Source organism: Neolamprologus brichardi, chromosome 1 (genome assembly GCF_056152115.1).
Source record: "Neolamprologus brichardi isolate AB-2024 chromosome 1, ASM5615211v1, whole genome shotgun sequence".
In the NCBI taxonomy this organism is placed as follows: domain Eukaryota; kingdom Metazoa; phylum Chordata; class Actinopteri; order Cichliformes; family Cichlidae; genus Neolamprologus; species Neolamprologus brichardi.
Window position 1 is genome coordinate 17,466,743 of NC_142104.1, and position 21,227 is coordinate 17,487,969.

The 21,227-nt window shown below is 38.5% G+C and overlaps 1 protein-coding gene across 1 annotated transcript; it reads right to left on the reverse strand.

The window, feature by feature from the left end:
• Nucleotides 1-917: 917 nt before the first annotated feature.
• tcf25 (TCF25 ribosome quality control complex subunit) lies at nt 918-21,096 on the reverse strand. Its single transcript, XM_006780023.3, has 18 exons — nt 20,710-21,096; nt 19,164-19,310; nt 19,005-19,073; nt 18,754-18,878; nt 17,705-17,770; nt 17,515-17,597; nt 16,547-16,677; nt 15,280-15,379; nt 13,972-14,065; nt 13,722-13,814; nt 10,933-11,038; nt 10,675-10,834; nt 10,412-10,499; nt 10,125-10,283; nt 9,866-9,956; nt 9,028-9,107; nt 8,867-8,942; nt 918-2,439 (listed from the first exon to the last, which is right to left on the reverse strand). Exons 1-18 carry the CDS (start codon nt 21,094-21,096, stop codon nt 2,272-2,274), a joined length of 2,223 nt encoding a protein of 740 aa, XP_006780086.3. The 3' UTR covers nt 918-2,271.
• Between the last annotated feature and the right edge of the window lie 131 nt (nt 21,097-21,227).

The following is a 21,227-nucleotide window of genomic DNA, read 5'->3' on the forward strand; positions in this document are numbered from 1 at the left end:
TTAATAATTTCAACTTCAACTTCTTCAGCATGTTTATCTGGTCTCAAATTCACTTGTATTATCAAAAGTGACAAGTCATGCAGGCAAACACGTCACGAAAAAGTAGCAGACCGGCTTCTGTCCAGCTTCTGAAATTTGAGGATTTGCCGCGTCATTTAACCCTGGAGAACCCATGGGGTCAGAGCCGACCCCATGGGTTCTCCAGGGTTAATTTATACAATGACAAAAATATCAGGGGTCACATGTAGTCATGTGACTATGAAAAAACAATTCTGAAATCAAGTAAGTTGCACAATATTTTTTGTTGCAACTCTGCATTCATTTCTTTCAGGAATTTCAATTTGCTCTAGGTGTTTTTGTTAAATTATGTTATGGCAACTGGTCACATTTAACCCACAGCACCAGTGGTAATACTGCAGTCCCATCAGGCAGCCTCTGAGCCACTAATCTGAAAGCGCTTTCAATACAGCAGAATGATCACATGAAAAGTTTTCACAACAACACCCATAGCTCCAGGTGAATTAGGAACAATGACCTCATTTGACCATCTAGCACAGTCACCCACATCCTTGTGGCTCATTGGAACACAAAGTAAGCAGGTATGTTTCAAGCGTGTACAGCATCTCGCAATGATTTTGTCCTTTGACTGAGAGTAACAGACCTCAGGCTAGCTCGTCATTTGTGTTTGTATTGAAAAATATGTTTGAACAGTGACTGTAAAGCATAAATGGGGTGAATTGTATCCCATGGATAACATGAAAGGACACTGAGAAGAAAGGGCAACAGTTGGAGAGTGTTAAAAAAAAATAATAAGCACAAGTTAAAAACGATAAATATCACTGATGATAACAGAAGCATAGTTACTGCTTCAGATTTAGTGTGCATGGAATGAGCATAATCAAGTGAGGTCATGAGAATCTGAGTGTACACCGAAAAGAGTTAATTTAATCACCAGTTTAAGAGATAAAAATGAAAACATCTGCCATAGCTGCGTTGTCAATTAGTGCAAGTAAACTGAAACTGAAATGTGAGAATCGGTGCCAAAGTCTGAGAGGTAATAAGAATATTAGAGAAAGAAAGCAGCAGAATTTAAACAAACCAAGAACAGCAGCCAAGATGATTAAGACAGTGAGTAGAAAATACCACGAAGACCACAAAGACAAAACAAATCTAGTTTATCATGTTTAAGGATGCTTAAAATGATGTCAGGTGTGTACGTGGAAGACCTTTTCATGCTTTTTGCAACAGGTCACAACAGAAGTGCGTCATCAGCATCTTGCTGAGGTTTGTGTGGTACTGTTTGTCTTTAGAAATGACTCAGTTTGATTTCATTTATTACCAAGAGTCAAAACACTTTAAATTTTTTCGAGTTGCCCCCGTTATATTTTGGAACTTCTTAATTATTCAGCCGAAAAATCATAGAAGTCTCACAGTAAGATTATTATGGCTACAGAATCCCTGCAAAAATAAAAGAAATGCACATACGAATGCTTGGATGTGGATCAACTATAATTCAGTTCAAATTATAAATAAGACCTAAATGGATGGCATGACTAACTGAATTTGCGCCAGAAAAAAAAGGCAGTTTCCTCTTTAGAAAAACAGAATTGATCGATTTAAAATGCTTTACTAGCTACGCATTAAAATATTCAAGTTAAAAAAAAGTAATCATTTTAGCCTTCAAGAAAACTTCAAAGGATTTTTCAGTTTGTTTTTATTGGGAGTAATCAAATCAATGAGAATAAAAAATTTATGATTCTGTGTATATGTATTAAAGTGCAGATAAGCAGCAGTTTGCTTTAGAACTTGCACTCAGAATGAGACTGCAGGAATCTCACTCTAGCTTCGTAAAGCTTCCACTGCAGGTGTTTATGAGAGAAAATGAAAAACTCTCAGAAAGCCAGAAACCAGAGGAAGAAAAGCAGGACTTATTATCCGTTAGTGCTGCTGACCTGACAATGCTTGGAGATTGATTATGGAACTAATAATTATAAATAATACACTTAACCTTGGCAACATGACAGGTCCAACTAACAATCTGCTTTCTGAGCTTGGAACAAAGTTTGCCAGGTTCACATCCATCTACATTACCCCAGTAGTATTTATGTTTGTTTTTTAAAATCAGTCTAATATTCTGAAATTATGACAACAAAATAATATCCAGCTGTCCAACTTATTTTCCTTGTAATTATTAACATCACTTTTTTTTTTCTTCAGTTTTTCAGTTTTATTCCTCTTCATCCATCACTTAGTCCACCTCTATCTCCTCTTTCAGTCCCATTCATCATCATCTCTGTAGGGGTTGTCTTCTCTTGGTGGCTCCTGAAACCGGATATTTGCCAGCATGTCCCTCATTGCCACCATTAGGCGATTTACTTCCTGGTTCAGCTCCTGACCAGCTCGAGCCACTTCCATGTCATCTTCCTGCCTCGGTGGATCCTTGAGAATGAAGGAGAGATTATTCAGTCTACAAACTTCTAGTGAGGTTCTTATATAGTGCTTTTCTACTCTACCTGAGGACTCAAAGCCCTTTATACAAAGTGCCTCATTCACGCCCATTCTTTCTATCTAACATTCAAACACATTCATACTCCAGTGGATGCATCAGGTTATCTTTCCCAAGGATATTTGGCTGGAACAGCCAGGGATTGAACCATCAACATCCCAATTAGTAGATGACCCGATCCATCTCCTGAGTTACCCAAAGTGCTCCGCTACAATGGCCTAATAATTTAACTTGTTCTCAGAAATAGTTAACCATTGCAAGACATTACTTTAACTGTGCTGATGGTGTCCAAATAAATATACGGCATCTACGTTGGATATAGCAAAATAATCTAGGGTTCATGTTATCAAACACAACTTTAGGTTGTTTTCAGAAATGTAATTCTAATTTACGGCCACGTTGTTCTTTAAATATTAAACTCTTAACTATATTTCCTTTATCCATATTGCATCTCTTCCTCTCCATAAGTGGATAACAGAGTTGGAACTGTCCCGTTGGAAACATGCCTCGGGCATATCCGTTAACAGTAAGCATGTACAGTTGACTGTGTGAGTGTTTGCCATACATTTACTGTATCTTAAAGTGGCGGAGATTGGTGTGTGCTGCATGCTGGCAGGAGCCTGTAAGACCAATGAAGACATTCATGCTCAGCAGGCCAGTCATTGGAAAACTGGACATAAACCAGACACATGTCATGCTCAGTGTAGCACGAGAGAAGTGCTTTAAGCCATGAAGTGGATGTGGTGTCTTTGCAATAATCACCTTCACACATTAGATAAAGTAACAGTTAAAGGAATCTTTCAATTTAGTCTTATTTGCAGAAAATAACCAAACAAGGTCAAAATGGGTTCAGTATAGGTCCTGCTTTCCATGCATTCGTATACCATTTTCACACAGAAAGCATGTTTGCAATTTTTTCCCTTCCTCTTAAGGGCATATAAAGTAAAAAAAACCAACCAAAAAACTCATTTTAAATGCAAGGGCTTTACTTAAAATCCACACTCTGATATATTTGCAGAGTAAAAGTACACCATTTAAACTGCCACATGTTATGAACTTGTTTACCAAAAAGCCTTTGAATGCCTCCTTTATGCAGAATCATACAAGCGAGTTTTTTTATCATCAGCAGGTTTTGTGAAAAGCAGTGCATTCTTTTTATATCGCTTGTGCCAAGTAGATGAAATCATCCTCTCTTCAGCACATTTTCCTTGTCAGAAACATCACAGAAACTGATGCTGTGAGAATGTACACTGCTATATACACTGCTCTTCATTTTTTTATCCCTTAAACAGCAGCATCTTGTAAAATTCTGCTAAGAAATCAGTGTTGGTCCATGTTAATTATGGCCAGCACAGATCAGTGAAAAGCTGTATTTTAGCAATGTTGTTTCAGCTGTCCGACTGCAATGGTCAACGCTTGCAAAGCCTTTTCTAGTTAAAAGGTATTAAAGGTAAGATGCTAGGTTGAAATGCTGCAACACTGTAAAAAAAAAAAAAAAAAAGAAAAAGAAAAAAAAAAGAATGCAACTAGTAAAAAACAAAACAAAACATTGTTCCACGTCTCACTGTCAACCCCAGCATAAAAATGTATGCGCTGTGTAATCTTTATACATTGGTTCTCTTTCACAGTCTGAGCTGAAATGCAGATCATTCTGACGAAACAAGACGTAAGAAAATATCGAGACAAAAATCAGCCTCCCTGCTCATTCACCTCACTATTTGCTTACATCTTGTTTCTGAAGAATGGGCTGCTGACATCAATAAGAACGAAAGATAGTAATGTAAATCATGATGGAATTGAACAGTTTATGTAATGAAGCTTCCACGTTTTGACATTTAAATTAATCCAATTAACTAAACAACTTCCTATTAATAAAATATATCTAAAAAAATAAAAAATAAAATAGATCCTATAGATTTCTCAAACAGTTAACTAAAAATCTGCAGTGTTGGGAAGGTTACTTTTAAAATGTATTCCATTACAGAATACAGAATACATGTCCCAAAATGTATTCTGTAACGTATTCCGTTACGTTACTCAATGAGAGTAACGTATTCTGAATACTTTGGATTACTTAATATATTATCATGCTGTTTACAACTACAGGAATGTACTATTGCTGTGATTTATTACTATTACTGAAGGTCCGCGGCAACGAACCGTAGTAAAGGGACCTCTGGCTAATACGTCGGGTTCATGTCGGGCTCGTAGCTGAAAACTAGCTTTACTTTGTTGTCTGGGTCACTTTGCTAACGAGAGACAGAGAGAGGCGTTGAAAGGCTGCTCCAACGGAACTTATTGTTTCAGAGGAAAACACGAACACAGTGTACAGTCGAGTCTTAATAGCTTACTTACAACTGGGCTCGTCAGGCACTCTTCTTGGCTGCAGTGGCTATTATTATATTTACATGCTTCCAGCTCCCGTTTTTGCTCGATGACAGCTCGTACTTTTCCTTTTTCTCCCTCCCTCGCTCACAGACACATAACGGGTATGGCAGTCCATTCTCCCTGCAGCACGGACTACACTGCCCATGATGCTACATTCTGCATTCTCCCTATTAGCTTAGCACAACGACAACAAAAAGGCCTCTCTCACCGAGGAAAACCGCGGAGCGAGAGCGTCACCCTGTAACCATGGCAACCGTAACGCTGCAGCCTGGAACAACAGAACGTAGCTGTCAAACAAAACCCAAACAGTCCTGACCCGCGACAATATGAAACAGGGAAGTACCGCCGTGTAATCCATTTATTTCAACAGAGTAACTGTATTCTAAATACCACCTTTTTAAACGGTAACTGTAACGGAATACAGTTACTCATATTTTGTATTTTAAATACGTAACGGCGGTACATGTATTCCGTTACTCCCCAACACTGAAAATCTGTAATATCTGCATGAGCATTGTGAGCCACTCTACACTATATAAGCTACATAAACTTAAAACTCAGCGAGCTTTAAGCTGGTTTGTGTGAGACGGGATGAAAATGGTTTAGTGTTCATACATTAACAGATGAACAGAAGAACCCTGATTTTACAAATACGGGTGTCATTCAAGATGAACAAAATGTAAATTAACGAAGAAATCCAAGCACTGAACTTCCTTATTTGCAAAGAGAAAGCAGAGACATTGAGTCAACTTTGCACTTCATGAATGTTGTTTTCTTGAACTTGGAAATGGTCGACAGAATTAACTGTAACTCTTTTACGCTACGTCCACACCTACACGGGTATTTTTGAAAACGCAGCTGTTTCGTCCACACGTAAACGGCGTTTGGAATCACCGAAAATGGAGATTTTTTTAAACTCCTTTTTTGCGCTTACGCGTGGACGAGGAATACAGAGTTCGTCACGCAACGTCAAAGGTATGTGCCTTTTTTCATGTTACGCTGTGCGCCACGTTTTTGTTTACATGAGATGAATTACAGAATGGCAGATCAAGACGAAATACTGTTAATCTGACTATCTTCAGGTTTTACACGCTTACATATATACACGCAGTTACTGTCCTTCCATTTAGAAAAGCAGAGGCATCACGGTGTAATTATTTTACATGTAGTTGTTTTTTTCCCTGTGTAATAATATTCAACATTGCAATCAAATCAAAAAATGCCTCTCTGTGCAAAATGGGTTCAAAAACAACTGTGGGATACTGTTTGTCCATGATTTGAACCGGGGGACAAATTGTGGCAGGATCAGCCTGATGTTATTTGTATCCCACTGTAACTTTAATGTATAAAGAGCTAAAATCTCCAAAATGTCAGGAGTAGTTAGTCATTACAACAAGTGTTTGTGAACTAAAAATCAAGAATGTGGGATACTGTTTGTCCGTGATTTGAACAGCCCAGCGCTGCTCCCGACAAAGGGAAAACTAATTCTGCAGGGGAGACCTACCTCGGCACTTGTGCAGGTGAAACCAAAGGGAAGATATGCTTCACCATATTTTCTAGTCTTTGGCCTTAGAATGAAGTTGGTTTGGAAACATATTCTGCGATGCTTCATCTCCTGCTTTGCGTTTCTGTAGGCGCCCGTGCTAGCAGTGTCTAAGCGTTTTGTTTTTTTCCCCCCCTTTTCATACCGCGCCCCCTCTGCCATGGCTCTGCGCCCCCCCTACTTTGGGAAGGTCTGCCTTAGGGTGACCATGAGTCTTAAGAGGAAAACTTCCATCAGTCATGGATATGTTTTAAAATATTTTCCCAGATCGTTTACCAGCTCAGCCCTGCAGGGTGCTGCTATTAAATGGGTGTATCTGTGGGTGTCTGCTTTACTCATAAAACCAAAACACAACTTTGCTTGAAATGCATCATTCAGGGTGTTGAGGGCGAACACTAGACTGGAGTTTGCTTTGGAGGAGGTATGACTGTCATCAGAACGTGTCAGACCCACGGACCGTTTAGGAAGGTGAAAGAGAGAGTCACTTTATTAAACTTTATTACGGAAGAATAAAAATATTGATTTATTATGTGTCTAATTTTAATTTCTTTCTCATAATTACAAAGTACCTGCACAGAGTAGAGGTTAACAACATTTGCTCTTGTCAGGAGGTGAGAGCCAGACATTTTTTTAAATTCTGTTATCTGACACCAAATTAATTTATCATAACTTTGAAAAAATTGTTTATTGTATTTCATTTTTAATCCTGATTTTTCAGTTCTTCAAGTCCCATCTCTCAGGCAAAAATATGGGCTCAAATTGTGGTCATAAATATTTTGTACTTCAGTTCAGTTTTGTATGTGTAAAAAGAATTTGTGTGCGTAAAAAAGATTTGTATGTGTAAGTTGAAACTCTGCACTCAGGTTTCAACTTACAAGTATGGATTTTGACCCTATTTTTCTTCCTTTCAGCTGATTGGTCAATGTCATGTCAATCACAAATTTAACTATCCAATCAGAGAACAGATGGGTTTGGCTGTCGGAGGGGCGCTTTTTTGAACTGCAGGTCCTTGAAGGATAAATGCCCTTTCATGTCTCTTATCGCCACACCATGAAAGAAAACATTGGTGTGTGTCCAAGTAAACTTTTTCTTACAGGTTGACGTGCTTACACAGGGACCAGCAGGGCATTTTCAAAGGCTCTGTCGACCTCGGAGGAAAAGCAGTTTTGTGGAAATGACACACTCTTCACTTGTTGGGACAGTTACAAAGCTTTCCTTGTTATGAACGAGAGATACGTTTTTATTAAACATTTGAACTTAATACAACACAAACTCTTGTAGAGGAGATAAAGTCAGAGAGATACATGTTTTGAAACGACAAAGATCAGGTGCGTCTAGTACACCAAGAGCGGCCACTAAAAAACAATATACAAGCAGAGCTCAGCAGCCAGCGCAACAAATTCTGGATCCTTCGCTCTTAGTTAGCGGTGAGCACAGAGCATGCCGCGTCTGATGTGAAACGGCCTTTATGCTGCATAGTGTGACTCATAGCAGTGGTCCCGGTTCAACACTGATTTTGTATTAAAGTAATACTAAGGTAATAATGGTATTTCTGACCACTGGTATATCACAACTGTATCCTTTCAACAGCTACCAGGTAAACTCTCATTCAAAGCTTTGTGGCTCCTTTAGTGATGTGGTAAGTAAACTCAACAGACATCGTTGCAAGAAATCAGAGAACCAAGGAGAACATAATTAAATCACTTTACAGCCCTCTGAGTTCACCAGTTTATAATGATTCATTCACTAACTGCGCTTACACAGGTTTAAAAGAAACAAACGAGTTTTGTGTCAGGGGCTTATAGCTTAGTCACATGGTGTTACCACATGCACACACTATGGGTTCTTTATTTGTATTTCATGGTATTCTAAGCCTATGCAGCTGTTTAGAGAAGCTATAGCAGTAGCGTATGCTCTTGAAAGTGAGGAGGGACATCTACAGTATAACTGAATGTCATCCATCCATCCTTTTCCACTGGCTAGTTTTCAAAATGTTCCCCCCAACTTCATCGTCAATAGCTTCACGTCAGCATTTACCCCTCATTTCTGACACAACCAACATGCACGATCAGTGCTATACCACTGCACACATTAAAAATGAAAGTGCATCAGAAAATGAGATAATACAGACCTACAAACGATATATCTGTCTATTGTTTTATTGTAAGATAGCTTAATTTAACAGTTTGCAAAGAAACTAGTTACTCTCTCTTCCTTCTGTTTTGCTATGTCCATGTATCTGTGTGCTTGTGAAAAAGACTCTGCTGCATGTCTGTGTGGCAAACGCAGCACAAAACAGAGGGGAGGCAAAACTGAAGTTAAAGACAAATTGTTATGAGTGCATTTAAAAGCTTCCTGACAAGCGTTAATCAATAAAAAATCTGAAATAGACATTGACCCTAGAAAAATACTGATGTTGACTGACTCACCTGAATGTTAAAGTTTGGCAGCAATGACCGGAAAAACAGTGAGAGTGTACTCTCATTGGATGCACCAACACGCTGCCTATATGCAGACGCAAAAATAAACAAGTCATGAAGTTAAAATGAAAATTGAGACAAAAAAAAAAATTATAAGGATCCACAATTACCTTTCTGGTCGTGTATATGATATCACTGAGTCGAGTGGGGGCAAAGGATCAAACCCCATCACAGGCTGAGTGGTCACCTCCTGGTAGTGAAACAAATCCCCCCAAAAATACATGAATATAGAACAGAAATGCTAGTTATCAAATGCCTGTGTGCAAAATGATGGATGGCTTTTAAGCTGTCTGGCCTCTTTCTTCAGTAATTTGAGAAAAAAGAAACAACAAAAAAAAAAACTTAAGTTGTTCACAAAGTCCACTGCTCAGAAATAAAACTTTTTTTTGAGCAGTGTAGTTTTTCTTTTTATAGTTTAAATCTACGACTTGGGTGAGCTGGAGAACAGCAGACTTCTGTTAGAGTATGAAATACAGCTATAATCGTGTGATTTTGAAGAAACTACATTTGGTACAAACCTTTAAATTAAAATTTATTAGACAATTTAATAGTTTGTAAAACAGCTATTGCTTCTCACAGGTCTTCTTTGCTTTAGCTGCTTTCCACTAACCACACACCATAATCTGGTTCTGCCAGAGATTTACGTTTTCTCTGCACTGTGGCTGTGTGCTTGTTCACAGGGAATCATTTACCACAATGACACTGAGATTCTGTGATTTACAGTGAGAGATTTGGAGAGTGAACTGAAGACACTGAGATGTGTCACTAGCAATTGTTGGAGTATGCTTTCTGCTATCAGGGTGGTGCCTCAGACTGTTCAGCACCCTAATCAAGGTAACGTAACCAAGAACATTTGAAGAAAAAAACAAAAAAATACAAAACATTTACACTTCACTTGCAATTTGCTGTGTGCAGTTCTCAGAATAGAAGATGGTGATTGTTTCTTACCAGAGGCAGAGTTGAGGTGGCTTCTTTGATCTCAGAGAGTAGGACATGGCGATGGATGTTCCTTGGTGCACTTTGGTACCTCTGCTTTCTCCTATAAGAAAGACACGAAGGGGAAGGTTTTGAGAGGCATGTACTTTTAATTAAAGGAATACTAAGTGCAGAGGTAAGACCCACCCACAGTTAATTTTGACTCTCTTTGTCATCAACAAATGCCTCCAATGTTAAAAAAACAAAAGAACAAGAAAAAAAAAAAGCTTACTTGTTTTGGCAGTCCTCCACTACAGGGTCTTTGGCATCAACTCGTCGCAGCACTTCTTTCACCGTCTCTTCCAGCCAAAGCATTACTGCAGCCTCCCTCCACAGAGTGTAAGTTCTCCCCACATACAGACTTGTCAGTTCAGCCAGAGCTGGCAGCTGCCTAAAGATGGAACAAGTGCAAAGGGCTTTAACATGAGGGTACAAAGATGGAAGAAAAAAAAATGTTTCAATTGTTTTTAAAAACTTGCATTGTGCAATAGTTCGGAAAATAAAGAGAGCATACGTTACCTTATCTGACTATTTGGACCAAAGAAGCTATGGGAGGTGACTGCGGCATCTGGCTGCACAGTACACAGATCCAGTAAAGGCATCAAGACTATAGTGGGGAGAAGGGAAACACGTCAAAGGGCAGGGAATTACAAAGTTACACTTTTCAAAGGGTGAATGGTAACAGTCCTGGAAGTTATTAAAATTCTTTAGAGTATGCCTTAGAATATGAAGAGCTAATTAAAGGGCAACCATTTGATTCAGTTCATTGCTGAGGGTCTAACCTGCAGGGAACATGATGAGGGCAATCTGCAGCAGCTGGTCGGCTTTGTGCCTTTGTTTGTGACTTTCTTCAGGGTCCATATTTTCCTGCTGACTTAGATGAAAATGACAAAGGGCAGTGGAGAATGCAAAGTTTGGCAGCTGAGACAGATTTCTGTGCTCCTGAAAAGCAAAAACAAACAAATTCCTGTCACAGACTGAAAATTTAACAGTGGCACACTAACTCCGGCACGCACACAGAACGTAAGTGGACACTTTACCTCCCAGTCCTGATATAACTGAAGGACGGATTGGTACTCTCTGGAACGAAGTGCCAAGAAATCAATGAGCAGCAGCATGCAAAGAGGGTCAGAGTCCGGGTCCAAACTAATTCAAATGGGGAAAAAAATGAATATAAAACAATCATGACAAAGATGTGTCTTAGACTAAGTACAAATAAAACTATCACACCACGATGATCTGGGCTGCTTACGGTGTTTCAGACATTACAGCAACTGTTGGTTATGGCATTTAGGGATATTTAATAAAGACGGCATTAATGCAGAGGGTCGAAACCAGACAGCTCCAAAACACCACTGCTTTGCTGTTTGTCTCCTCAGTAGATTTTGACCCTCAGGCAGAAAACCAACTGAAGTAACCAGGAGGGAGGTATTAATCTATGCACACAAGTCTCTTTTTACAATAGCTTAAAATCAACCCAAGGGCAAAAAAATAAAATTCTTTAAGAACAACTGTGATTATAACGACAAATAAAGTTTGTGTGTTAAACATCATAGCAGATGAGATTATTACTTATCTTCTTTAATCGTCTCATATAATGTATGTGTAGCATTTCTTTAAGTAACGTGCTAAAGATTCTGTTAACGCAAACAGTGACAATATCTGCCGGTGACAAAGGGCCAGTGCTTTTTATTACCACACTGCTGCTCTTCAGGCCGAAACATTAAATCAGGAAGCCAGAATTTGATGAAAATCACAAAAAATATTGACAACTATATGAATAATCTGCAAAGCTGAAGCGTATGGCAGCAGTGTCCCCACAGGAACACTTCGTGGAAAGATTTTTGGTAAGTGATTTCTTAACATAAGAGATAATGATATAAACACATGGACTGTTTTTAGATTGGGTCTCCATAAAACTTTAATTCTATTATGTGTAAAAGACAGGTCATGATATTAGCCCGAATCTCAATACATGACCTGAATGAATGGTCTGAAACACATGTTCAGTTGTTTTTTTACCTCATAAATAATTCCGAGTCCATCTCGGATCATTATCAGCAGACAGTCTCACCACATTAGTACGCATAAAAAAGGTGCCTCAACAAATTTGCCTGTTTAGTGTTTACTTTATAAAGGGAATAAAGGTTCCTCTTGTTTAGCTAGAAAGTCCTTTATGTAATACTTTTCATGTAATGAGACAGTGAAAGCGTCTAAATGTGAATCCTCTCTCTTTGAGTAGAAACAGATTGTGTTCTTTCATCATTATTGCTCACATGTCCAATCAGCCCATTAATTCCTCAGCAATTAAGAAGGTAACTAGCAGCCAGGTGTTGCTAATCAAATGCAGCTGATTAACTGATCATCACGAGCACCTCGAGAAAAGCAGTTTTGACCGTTTAAACGTTTGGACCATTCAAGTGCGTTACAAAATGCCGCGATCTTCCTAGGACTGGACGTCCCAGTAAATACACCCCAAGGTTAGACTGCGCAATGCTCAGGGAAACTGCAAAAAATATTAAATGTCAAAGCTAATGACAGTGAAAAGAATGCCTGAACAAAGATGGATTATTTGGAAGCGTTGTTAAGACGAGGCTTTTTCTCTCTGAAAAGAACATGCCAATATGCCTTAGGTTTGCACAGTTGCATCTGAACAATGTTTCAAAGGTCTAGTGCAATGCCCTTTGGACAGATGAGACCAAAGTGGAGATGTTTGACAGCACCACATTTGGTGAAAACCAAATAGCATATGAGCACAAACATCTCATACCAACTGTGAAGCTGGAGGTGATGATTTAGGCTTAGTTTTGCAGTCACAGAATCTGGCCACCTTACAGTTACTGTGATGTTCAAAGTGAATAAGACCTCAGACACTGGACAACATCCATCTGGCAACCACTGGTTGCAAAGGAAATGTATTCCCTGACTGGTTTCCAAGTGGTTGCTGGCAGTTACCAGATGAAATTGGTAACAAAAGTTATTTAATCCTGCAGCAAAAACCTCTTAGCAACAGGTCACTAGCAGATTGACTTGATTGTCAGTAGTTTGCATGGAGCACACCGACTACTGCGTGGTGAGTGTTTGTACAGAAGTTGGCATCTTGCAAAGAACTTCTGCAAACCTCTCACAAATCAGTTGGGCAAAACACATTTTTGCCCCATGAGCAGTGGTTGTACCATGTCCAATATGACCATGTGTACCATGTGATTGAGAGTTCTCAATCACTGTGTTTAGGATGTCACAAAAAACCTCTACAGAAAAGTATTTTAGAGTCAAATGTGAGGCCATCTGTTTGAAAATTTAAGTGTGACTGAAATTTGGTCATCCACAACAGGACAATGATCCCATACACAGCAGCAAATCTATAACTAAACGGCTGAAAAGAAAAGAATCAACATGTTGAGATGGCCCAGCCAGACCTCACCCAGACTTGAAATGCCATAGCGGGTCTTCAAGAGAGGTGTGCATAAATAATTCCTCACAAATATCACTGAACTAAAGCAATTTTATACAGACAAGAGGCCAAAATGTGAATAAAGTCACAGAAAACATGCAACTATGGAAAGTCATAGAATCATTGGGTGCACTCGGTTTTTCACAAGAGTCCATAATGTTATGGAAAGGTCAAACACTTTTCACAGCACTGTAAATTAGTTGTTAAAAAAAAAAATCTGGAACATAATGTTTTATACATCAGTTAAAGTTTGTTTAAAGTGGGAAGAGTCTGAATGGGGAAGAGTGAGGATTTATTATTATTGCTATCATAAATGCCTCATATCTAATTATGTAACTTATTCCTTTCCCACGTTTTAAGCTTTTCTTTTTATACCTCAGGATAAGTTTGCAGTACTCCAAAGCTGTCCTTGGGCATCCTCTCTTCTCCAGGAACATCATGTGCTTATACAGAGCCAGATAAAATGCTCTGCAAACAGGGGATATTGAATTACTGAATTGCTGAGTTCAATCACTTCATAAATATATAATTTAAGTTGAAAACTATACTGTAGAGTCTACAAGATGTTTAACAAATGTCCAATGTGTAACAACATTTTTAAAAAGTACAAAAGGGAACAACCAACCTGTTTTCTGGTCTCAGATAATCCAGTCTGCTGGTGCCCGACGTCAGACTGAATAAAGGATGAAAAGCACACTCAAAGCTATACAAAGCTCGCTCTGGAAAAAACAAAAACAAAAATACATTTTTACTTAGGAAATGACTATTAAGTATACGTAAGTATAAGTATACAAGGCTGCATCATTCCACCTTTAAAGTTTTGGTACACGAACATGTACCAGCAGTAAAAACAATGTCTCTTACGCCTTCAGCTTGCATTTGGCTGGCACCGTGTTACTACGCAAATCAGACAAATTATCCGTGCAGAGGACAAAGTATCCCTGTGGTCTTCTACAGAGACTATTTCAGAGACATATTTAGGATGGTGCCGGTGAAATTAAACCCATCATTGTCCTTTGCATGAATTTTGACTTGTTAACAGTGGCTAGTTTGTTTACTCACAGTATATCAAGGAACTACCTAACCAAATATAAATCAATGTGGAGAAAGATAGTTTAGAAATGAAGTAAAATGCATTTTTACTTGAAATTATTACAAAGACAAAACATCAGATATTGGAAGTGGATACATTTAGTTGACTAGAACAGACAAAAAACAGGAAAAAAAACCCCAATTTAATACCAGCAACACGGTTTAAAAAAAGAAAATGACAAAACCTCAATTGGCACCGTGTCACATCATCATCACCTATAGTTTAGAAAGCCCAGCATTTTTGCTCAATTAAAAATGGTTTTAATTGATCGAGAGTTCAGAGGGTTTTTTTTCCATTTTACAAATGATGATAAAATACATTTTTAAAATTGTAATTATACTGAAAGAAATGGAACATTAAATGCTTGAATTCTAAAGGTATTCATATACCAAAAACAAATTAAGTAATCCGTTAATACTGAAAAAAAAAGTACAGTATATGCTCGGTCCTCTTAGTGATGATGAACAACAGACATGCACTTAAGCCTGTCTTAAGGCAGACTAATGCCTTAAGACAGGCTGCATTTCATGTCTGTACCAAAACCTCGTGTCTACAGCAAGAACAGAAAGAGTTTGTGTATTAAGTCACTGAGATCAGAACGCCAGAGTGGGTGCAGGTCACACAAGTGAATGAAGCACAACCCAGTTAAGATTCAAAATTTCATTACAGTCTAAAGATATCTGAATAAATCACCATCGTACTTGCAGATCATTAGTTTGCCTTGAAGCTAGATGCGTCATTTGCTCTTAACAGATTATGGTTGAACAGAGTGGATCCCCAGCTATCATCATTTAAAAAAACCCATGTATTTCATGACACAGAGCATCCAATGATCCTCACCAATAAGGTCCCTAGCCATCTCCTGGTCTTCTTGTATGCGACAGACATCAGAAAGTTGCAGCAAGGAATCGATGTGGTAGGGGTTAAGCTGAAGCAGGGCCTGCCCGGGAAAAAACAAAACAACACAGACGGTACATAAATATTGGATGCAGTGTGCTGCTTCATCACCCACTGGTTTGTAAAACTCTGTATTTAGGCACTCTAAATCTTAATTTTTGACCAGACATCACAAGCAAGCCTTGAGAAACCAAGGACACTGCTTGTTCATATTGCAGCAACTTGTCAAGGTTGACAACCCTTGTTTAACACTGTAATATCTCCCGTTTTATAGGCTGTTTTTCTTATAATTTAATAGTGGTCACGTTGTATGTAATATTATTCCATACTGGTGATTTAAGTTAAAATAAAGTTTTTATTGAAGTCATAGGTCGAGTAAGGCACTGATCACATAGCCCTAAATACCAGTGGCAACCTGCTGGCATTGACTGACTGCTGTTGAAAAATGTATTTTCCCAAAAGGATTGGTGGTTGCTGACAGCCACTAGATGAAATTGGTCATACAAAAGGGACCTGTACCAAAAGCCTTGTAAGTCCTTTGGTCATTATCAGATTGCCATAATTGCAGACTTGTCCACCAACAGTCACTCACTGCTTGCAGAGACGTAATAAAAGCTGGAAAAAGTGTGACAACCCAGAAACTGAGATTCCCCTTCTAAGTGAAAGCTTTGCTTTATGGCTGCACCATCACATTTCAAAAAGTGCAGCTTTTTTTGCATTGTATCCCTCTATTCAGCCAGTTACACCTAGCAACTACAAGCAGCCTCCAACAACCAACGGGCAAGGTAATAGACCTGAGTGACTATGGCCTAAACCGTGGACTCAGACTTCGTTTTGCAAGAAGAAGACTCCCTGGTGACGATTACAAATAAAGTTGTATGAGGTATTTAAGTATTAGTTTCACTTTCACATCCAGAAGCTAATCCTGTTAGATTATATAGAGTCTAATTCTTGGGTAGGATCAGAAAGGACAAATACATATATACATATATTATAGGTGTCTTTAGTCTTCTTGTTTTTCACACTCAAAACCATCATGAACCTAGTTTATCTTTACATTGCATTTGCTTCACGTTATTCATTAAATGATTAAAATATTTAGAGTTTTTCAGTGTAGATTTAAATGTTTTAAAGTAAAAATTAGTTGCCAACATTTAGGTTGACACAGTTGTCGGTGTCTACACACACACAACTGAAGGATTTCATTTACCACAATGTTGTTGGGATCCATGGACTCCACGGCATCCAGGAACTTGAACTGTACTTGTTGGTATTCCCGACTGTGCTCAAACGTGAAGTAATGAACGCCGTCCTTTGTCTCCAGTAAGGTCATTGAGATTCCTGTGGAGAGGTCAGGCAGAAGGAACAAAGCAACACGTAAAGAAAAGCACAACTCATGTTACATTTAAAGTCACTCTGATAAACAACTGATAAATATTGGAACATTTTTTTTAATATATTAAAAAAGATTTTTACGTTAGATGAGAAAATGTGATTCAAACAAAGTGTGAGAATCAAAATTGAACAATTAAATAACCCATCAACGATGACTTTCAATATGTTCACAATGAGGTGGTCTTACGATGGGAGTATCAAATAACATTCACTACATGTTACACCTAAATATCTATTATAACTAGCACAGTTTAGAACTTTTACCCTAAATGTAATTCTTTCAAACTACAAGATAAAGTAGCATGAAAAGATCTTAGCACCATTATGTGCCTGTCAGCTTGAATTGTGTATAGTTAAAAGAGAATAGATCAGGAGCTTTTGATTGATATAAATTGCTGTAGAAACTAATTTATCACAGCTATGTGTGCTTTTGTGTGTCTTCTGCTTTTGCTGTGTCATATAAGAGCTTAACAGGCAAAACTGTCCTCATCCTGGGACAACTGAAAAATACATGTGCACCAATCTAACTAACCATTTATTTACACAGAAAGCTGCCTATACACTGAGTGTCATCAGTAGCGTTCTTGTGGGTGTTTTGGCATTTGAATCGTACCCCAAAATAACCATTAGGTAATCACGAAACTTTTCATGTTTTAGTTTCAAACAGCGGCGTGCAACAGACAAAGTCAACCTTTGATCAGCATCGTTAAAAGTATTACTGAAATTATCAGCAAATCACGCCACATAAAATTCCTTATGATTAATTAATATATAAAAGTATACCTGGGCGGCTGAAGCGAGGCCAGCTGTCCTTTGGACTGGTCATCCAAGTGCTACGGTGAAACTGTCTGTTTCTCTGTCGAGGCCTAACAAAAAAAGTGCAAGATTATATTTTAAACTATAGATGATATAATACATTTACTTGTTTAAAAAAGTGGCACTGACTACTTTAAAAAAAAGGTTTTGCTATTACCTTTGATCCCCTAGAACAGCTCGAGCCCCAAAATATCTCTTCAGCTCCGTCTCAGAGTTGAGATTCCTGAGTTACCACAGAAATTCAAAATGAAAATGAAATTCACTTTGAACTGGTAGAGGAAATGCATTCCAGTTAAATCCAAGTTAAATTTCAAAACAATATCATACAGCAGACAATTTCACTGAGGACCATGAGAAACACACCATATAAGTGTTGAGATTAAGAAGTGGTCGTACCAGAAGCACACCCGATTTCAAAGCTGACTTTATATCAGTCAGAGTACAGAACCAAAATAAAACCAGGTCATCAGTGTAATTGTTTACTGCTTTGGGCACAGACGAGTTTCACACGATTAACTGTATTTTTGCGAGTTGAAAGCAGCAAATAAGGTTCTCACAAAAGCCACAGGAAAAATACAGTTGGGTGGAAATGTCTCAGTGGCTGCTAATCACCTTAATATTATAATTTGACAGTGCAGAATTTGAACATTTATTTGGAACCACCCAGCTGACTTACTGGTACAAAAAAGTGTTTGTTCTGTAACAGTCTTTTAATGCAGAAAGGAACAAATGATGCTTTGCCATTAACATTGGTGATTTGTCTTGTGCAACATTTTCTAAACCATTTTAACTTTTTGCATTTTAGTATTAATAAACTGTTGTACAATCCGAACGACTAATGGCCTTATTGTGTTTTGTTTTTCTTCTGTGAGCCAAGCGCCACCACATGGCAGCATTTCAGAATCACAGAAATTATTTTTGAGGCTAAAAACTAAACAAACCAACCTAAAACTGACTAAATCAAGGAATTTCAGCTGTCCACTGTTTAAAAAAAATCCTAAAGCCATAAAATGAATGATTTTTTTGTCATTATTTTCTAACTAATGCAGTATGCTAAAAAACTGATTTTTGTGTACAAATATATATAGAAAGATAAATGCTTCTGCCACCATGCTGGTCAGGTTTGGTTAATGAAAAATGATCCTAATGTGTGCCATTAGGATCATTTTGTGCCATTTTTGATGTCTTGATCAAACATGTCCTCACCTGTGCTCCACATGAAGCACAGGTCTTCTGTCTGACACTCCAGAATCGTCATTTTGCAAACTCAGACCGTTAGACTGCTCCAAGTTTTCCAGCAATAAATCAATGTTATCATCTGCTGCAGCCTCCTGAATGTAAAGCACATACACACACAGTCAGTTCAAAAAGAGGGGATAACGTTATGCATACTGCGAGTTTAGCTTCTGATTCTGAAGCATTAATTAAATATATAGTGTATATAGTAAACATGTTACCTGTCCATCTTCTGATGTCACTTTTGTCTTTTTCTTCTTCTTCTTCTTTTTAACTCTGTCTCCAGGGGGCTGTTAAAGAGAAGATGCACAATAAGATCAGATTTCCACAGACCTAGAAGACTGCAGAAATGCATCACTGTTGCTTTGTTTTCATTTTACCTTGGCTAACTCTTCCTCGTGCTTTTGATCCAGTTTATCTGTGTCTCTATTGTCATTCTTTGCTGGGTCGCTTGTTTTGTTTCTGTTTGGTTTCTCTGCCTCTTCATCAGCTGAAATTTTTTCTCCTTCGATGTCTGCACTACCGATCTGGTAAAAATAGGACATTGGCACTGAAAGCTCTGAAAGCATCCCGTCACAACACGGCACAGCTACAACTCCAACACAAAACAATATCTAATACACGAATATCTGTGTTCATGATGAGAAGGTATATTAAGATGACATTTTAACCACAGCTTGTGGGTGAATTGTGACTTAAATTGTGGGAGGAGTTCATATTTTTAGTTCTATTCTGATCAATGGAGAATTTAAATAAACTGATCTATGTAAACAGTATTGATATGAAATAAGCTGAAAATTAAAAACAAACAAACAAAAGAAACCTTTTAATGCTGGTGACACTGTAACAGAAATATTTTTCCTTCATGGCCTTAAGTTAAGATAAGTTATTGTCCTATGAAAAAGTAATTAGCCCTAAATTTAATAACTGGTTGTGCCACCCATGGCAGCAACAACCGCAAAGTGGGAATGAGTCTTTGACATTGCCATGGAATAATTCTTCAAGTGTGGTTATAATTCACAGGGTTTTCAAGCATTACTGGCCTATTTAAGGTCATGCCAAAGCATCTCAGACTGAGGCAAGTGATGCCTGCAGTTCTTTAGATGATGTTCTGGGCTCTTTTGTGGCCTCCTGGATGAGTTACTGATGGAGTGATTTTTGTAGGCCAGCCACTCCAAATTCACCACTGTGGCAGGTTTTCTTAACCTATGAATAATGACACTCACTGTGGCCTTAGGAGGGCTTGGTAACACCTTTCCATCTTTGTTTCTCATCTGTTCTTTAGTTTCTTTAGATGGTAGTACACTGTGTTGCGTTTTGAGATCTTTTAACCTACCTACTACACTTTGTCTGACAGGTTCAGTTTCATTTAAGTGATTTATTGATTCAACAGGTCTGGCAGTAATCAAGCCTGGTTGTTGCAAGTAAAATTAAACCAAAGTTTCCAAAAACATGTTAGTGTGACAAATAGGGGGGGAATCAGGAAGGGATTAGATACTTTTTCACAGCACTGTAGGTTTCAGTTAGTTATATTAAACACGGTCTCACAATAAGTAGAAGTAAGTACAAAAGGCAGCGCCTGTATGACTCCCAACTCACTAGGATTATGTTCGTGTTGATGAGGAATGACACAGACAGCTGTCGATTGTCGGTCCATGTGCAATCAGCCGTACAGGGCATTTTAAAGGTAAGTTTTAAAAGAATAGTGGCGCGCTGAAAACAAATACCAGGCCTTTTCTGGCGGTATTCTTTCTGATGGTATAGACAGAACCTACATTTGGACGATTTTCTAAAGCGACAGCCAGCTGGGCATCATGTCACACGGCTAGCCCAGAGAGAGCTAGCCGTAAACAGCTGCCATTAACACACTAACTTTATGCTAACTTCATGATAAGCATGAGTTGGTGGATTACACCGTCACCTTACCAACTCGTAAATGTTGCTGAAATTTTTCTGAGCCTTGCTTTTCTTTGCCTTTCGGCCGTCACTTTTCTTGTTGGAAGGAGAAACGTTAGCCGCGTCCAACTGCTCCTCTTCAGCCTCAGCCTCAGCCTGTTCCTCCGGGGTGTCACCCAAAGTTAGATCCCCCAAGTCTAACGCCTCCTGGCCTCGCTGTTTCCCTTTAAGCCTTCGAAGAGCCCGGGTAGACATTCTCTGATACTCATGAGGTACACACACTTGAATATTAACGACTAAAAGTGTTGTTTTGCTAGCAGACAGGCACAGCAGACTAATGAACTGAGGACGAATTCCATTGGGTTTCTTTTCTTCTTCATCGAAATGTTTCTGCGCTTCTCCGTTTGTTACTGCCATCCATAGGATAGATGAGGAATTGCAACAATAAATATAAAACGGTCACTACGCAAAGTACGTAAGAACAGGAACAGGCAGGCAATAAATTGTCAAACTAGCAAGACAGAGGATGGGAGAGCAAGATAAATATG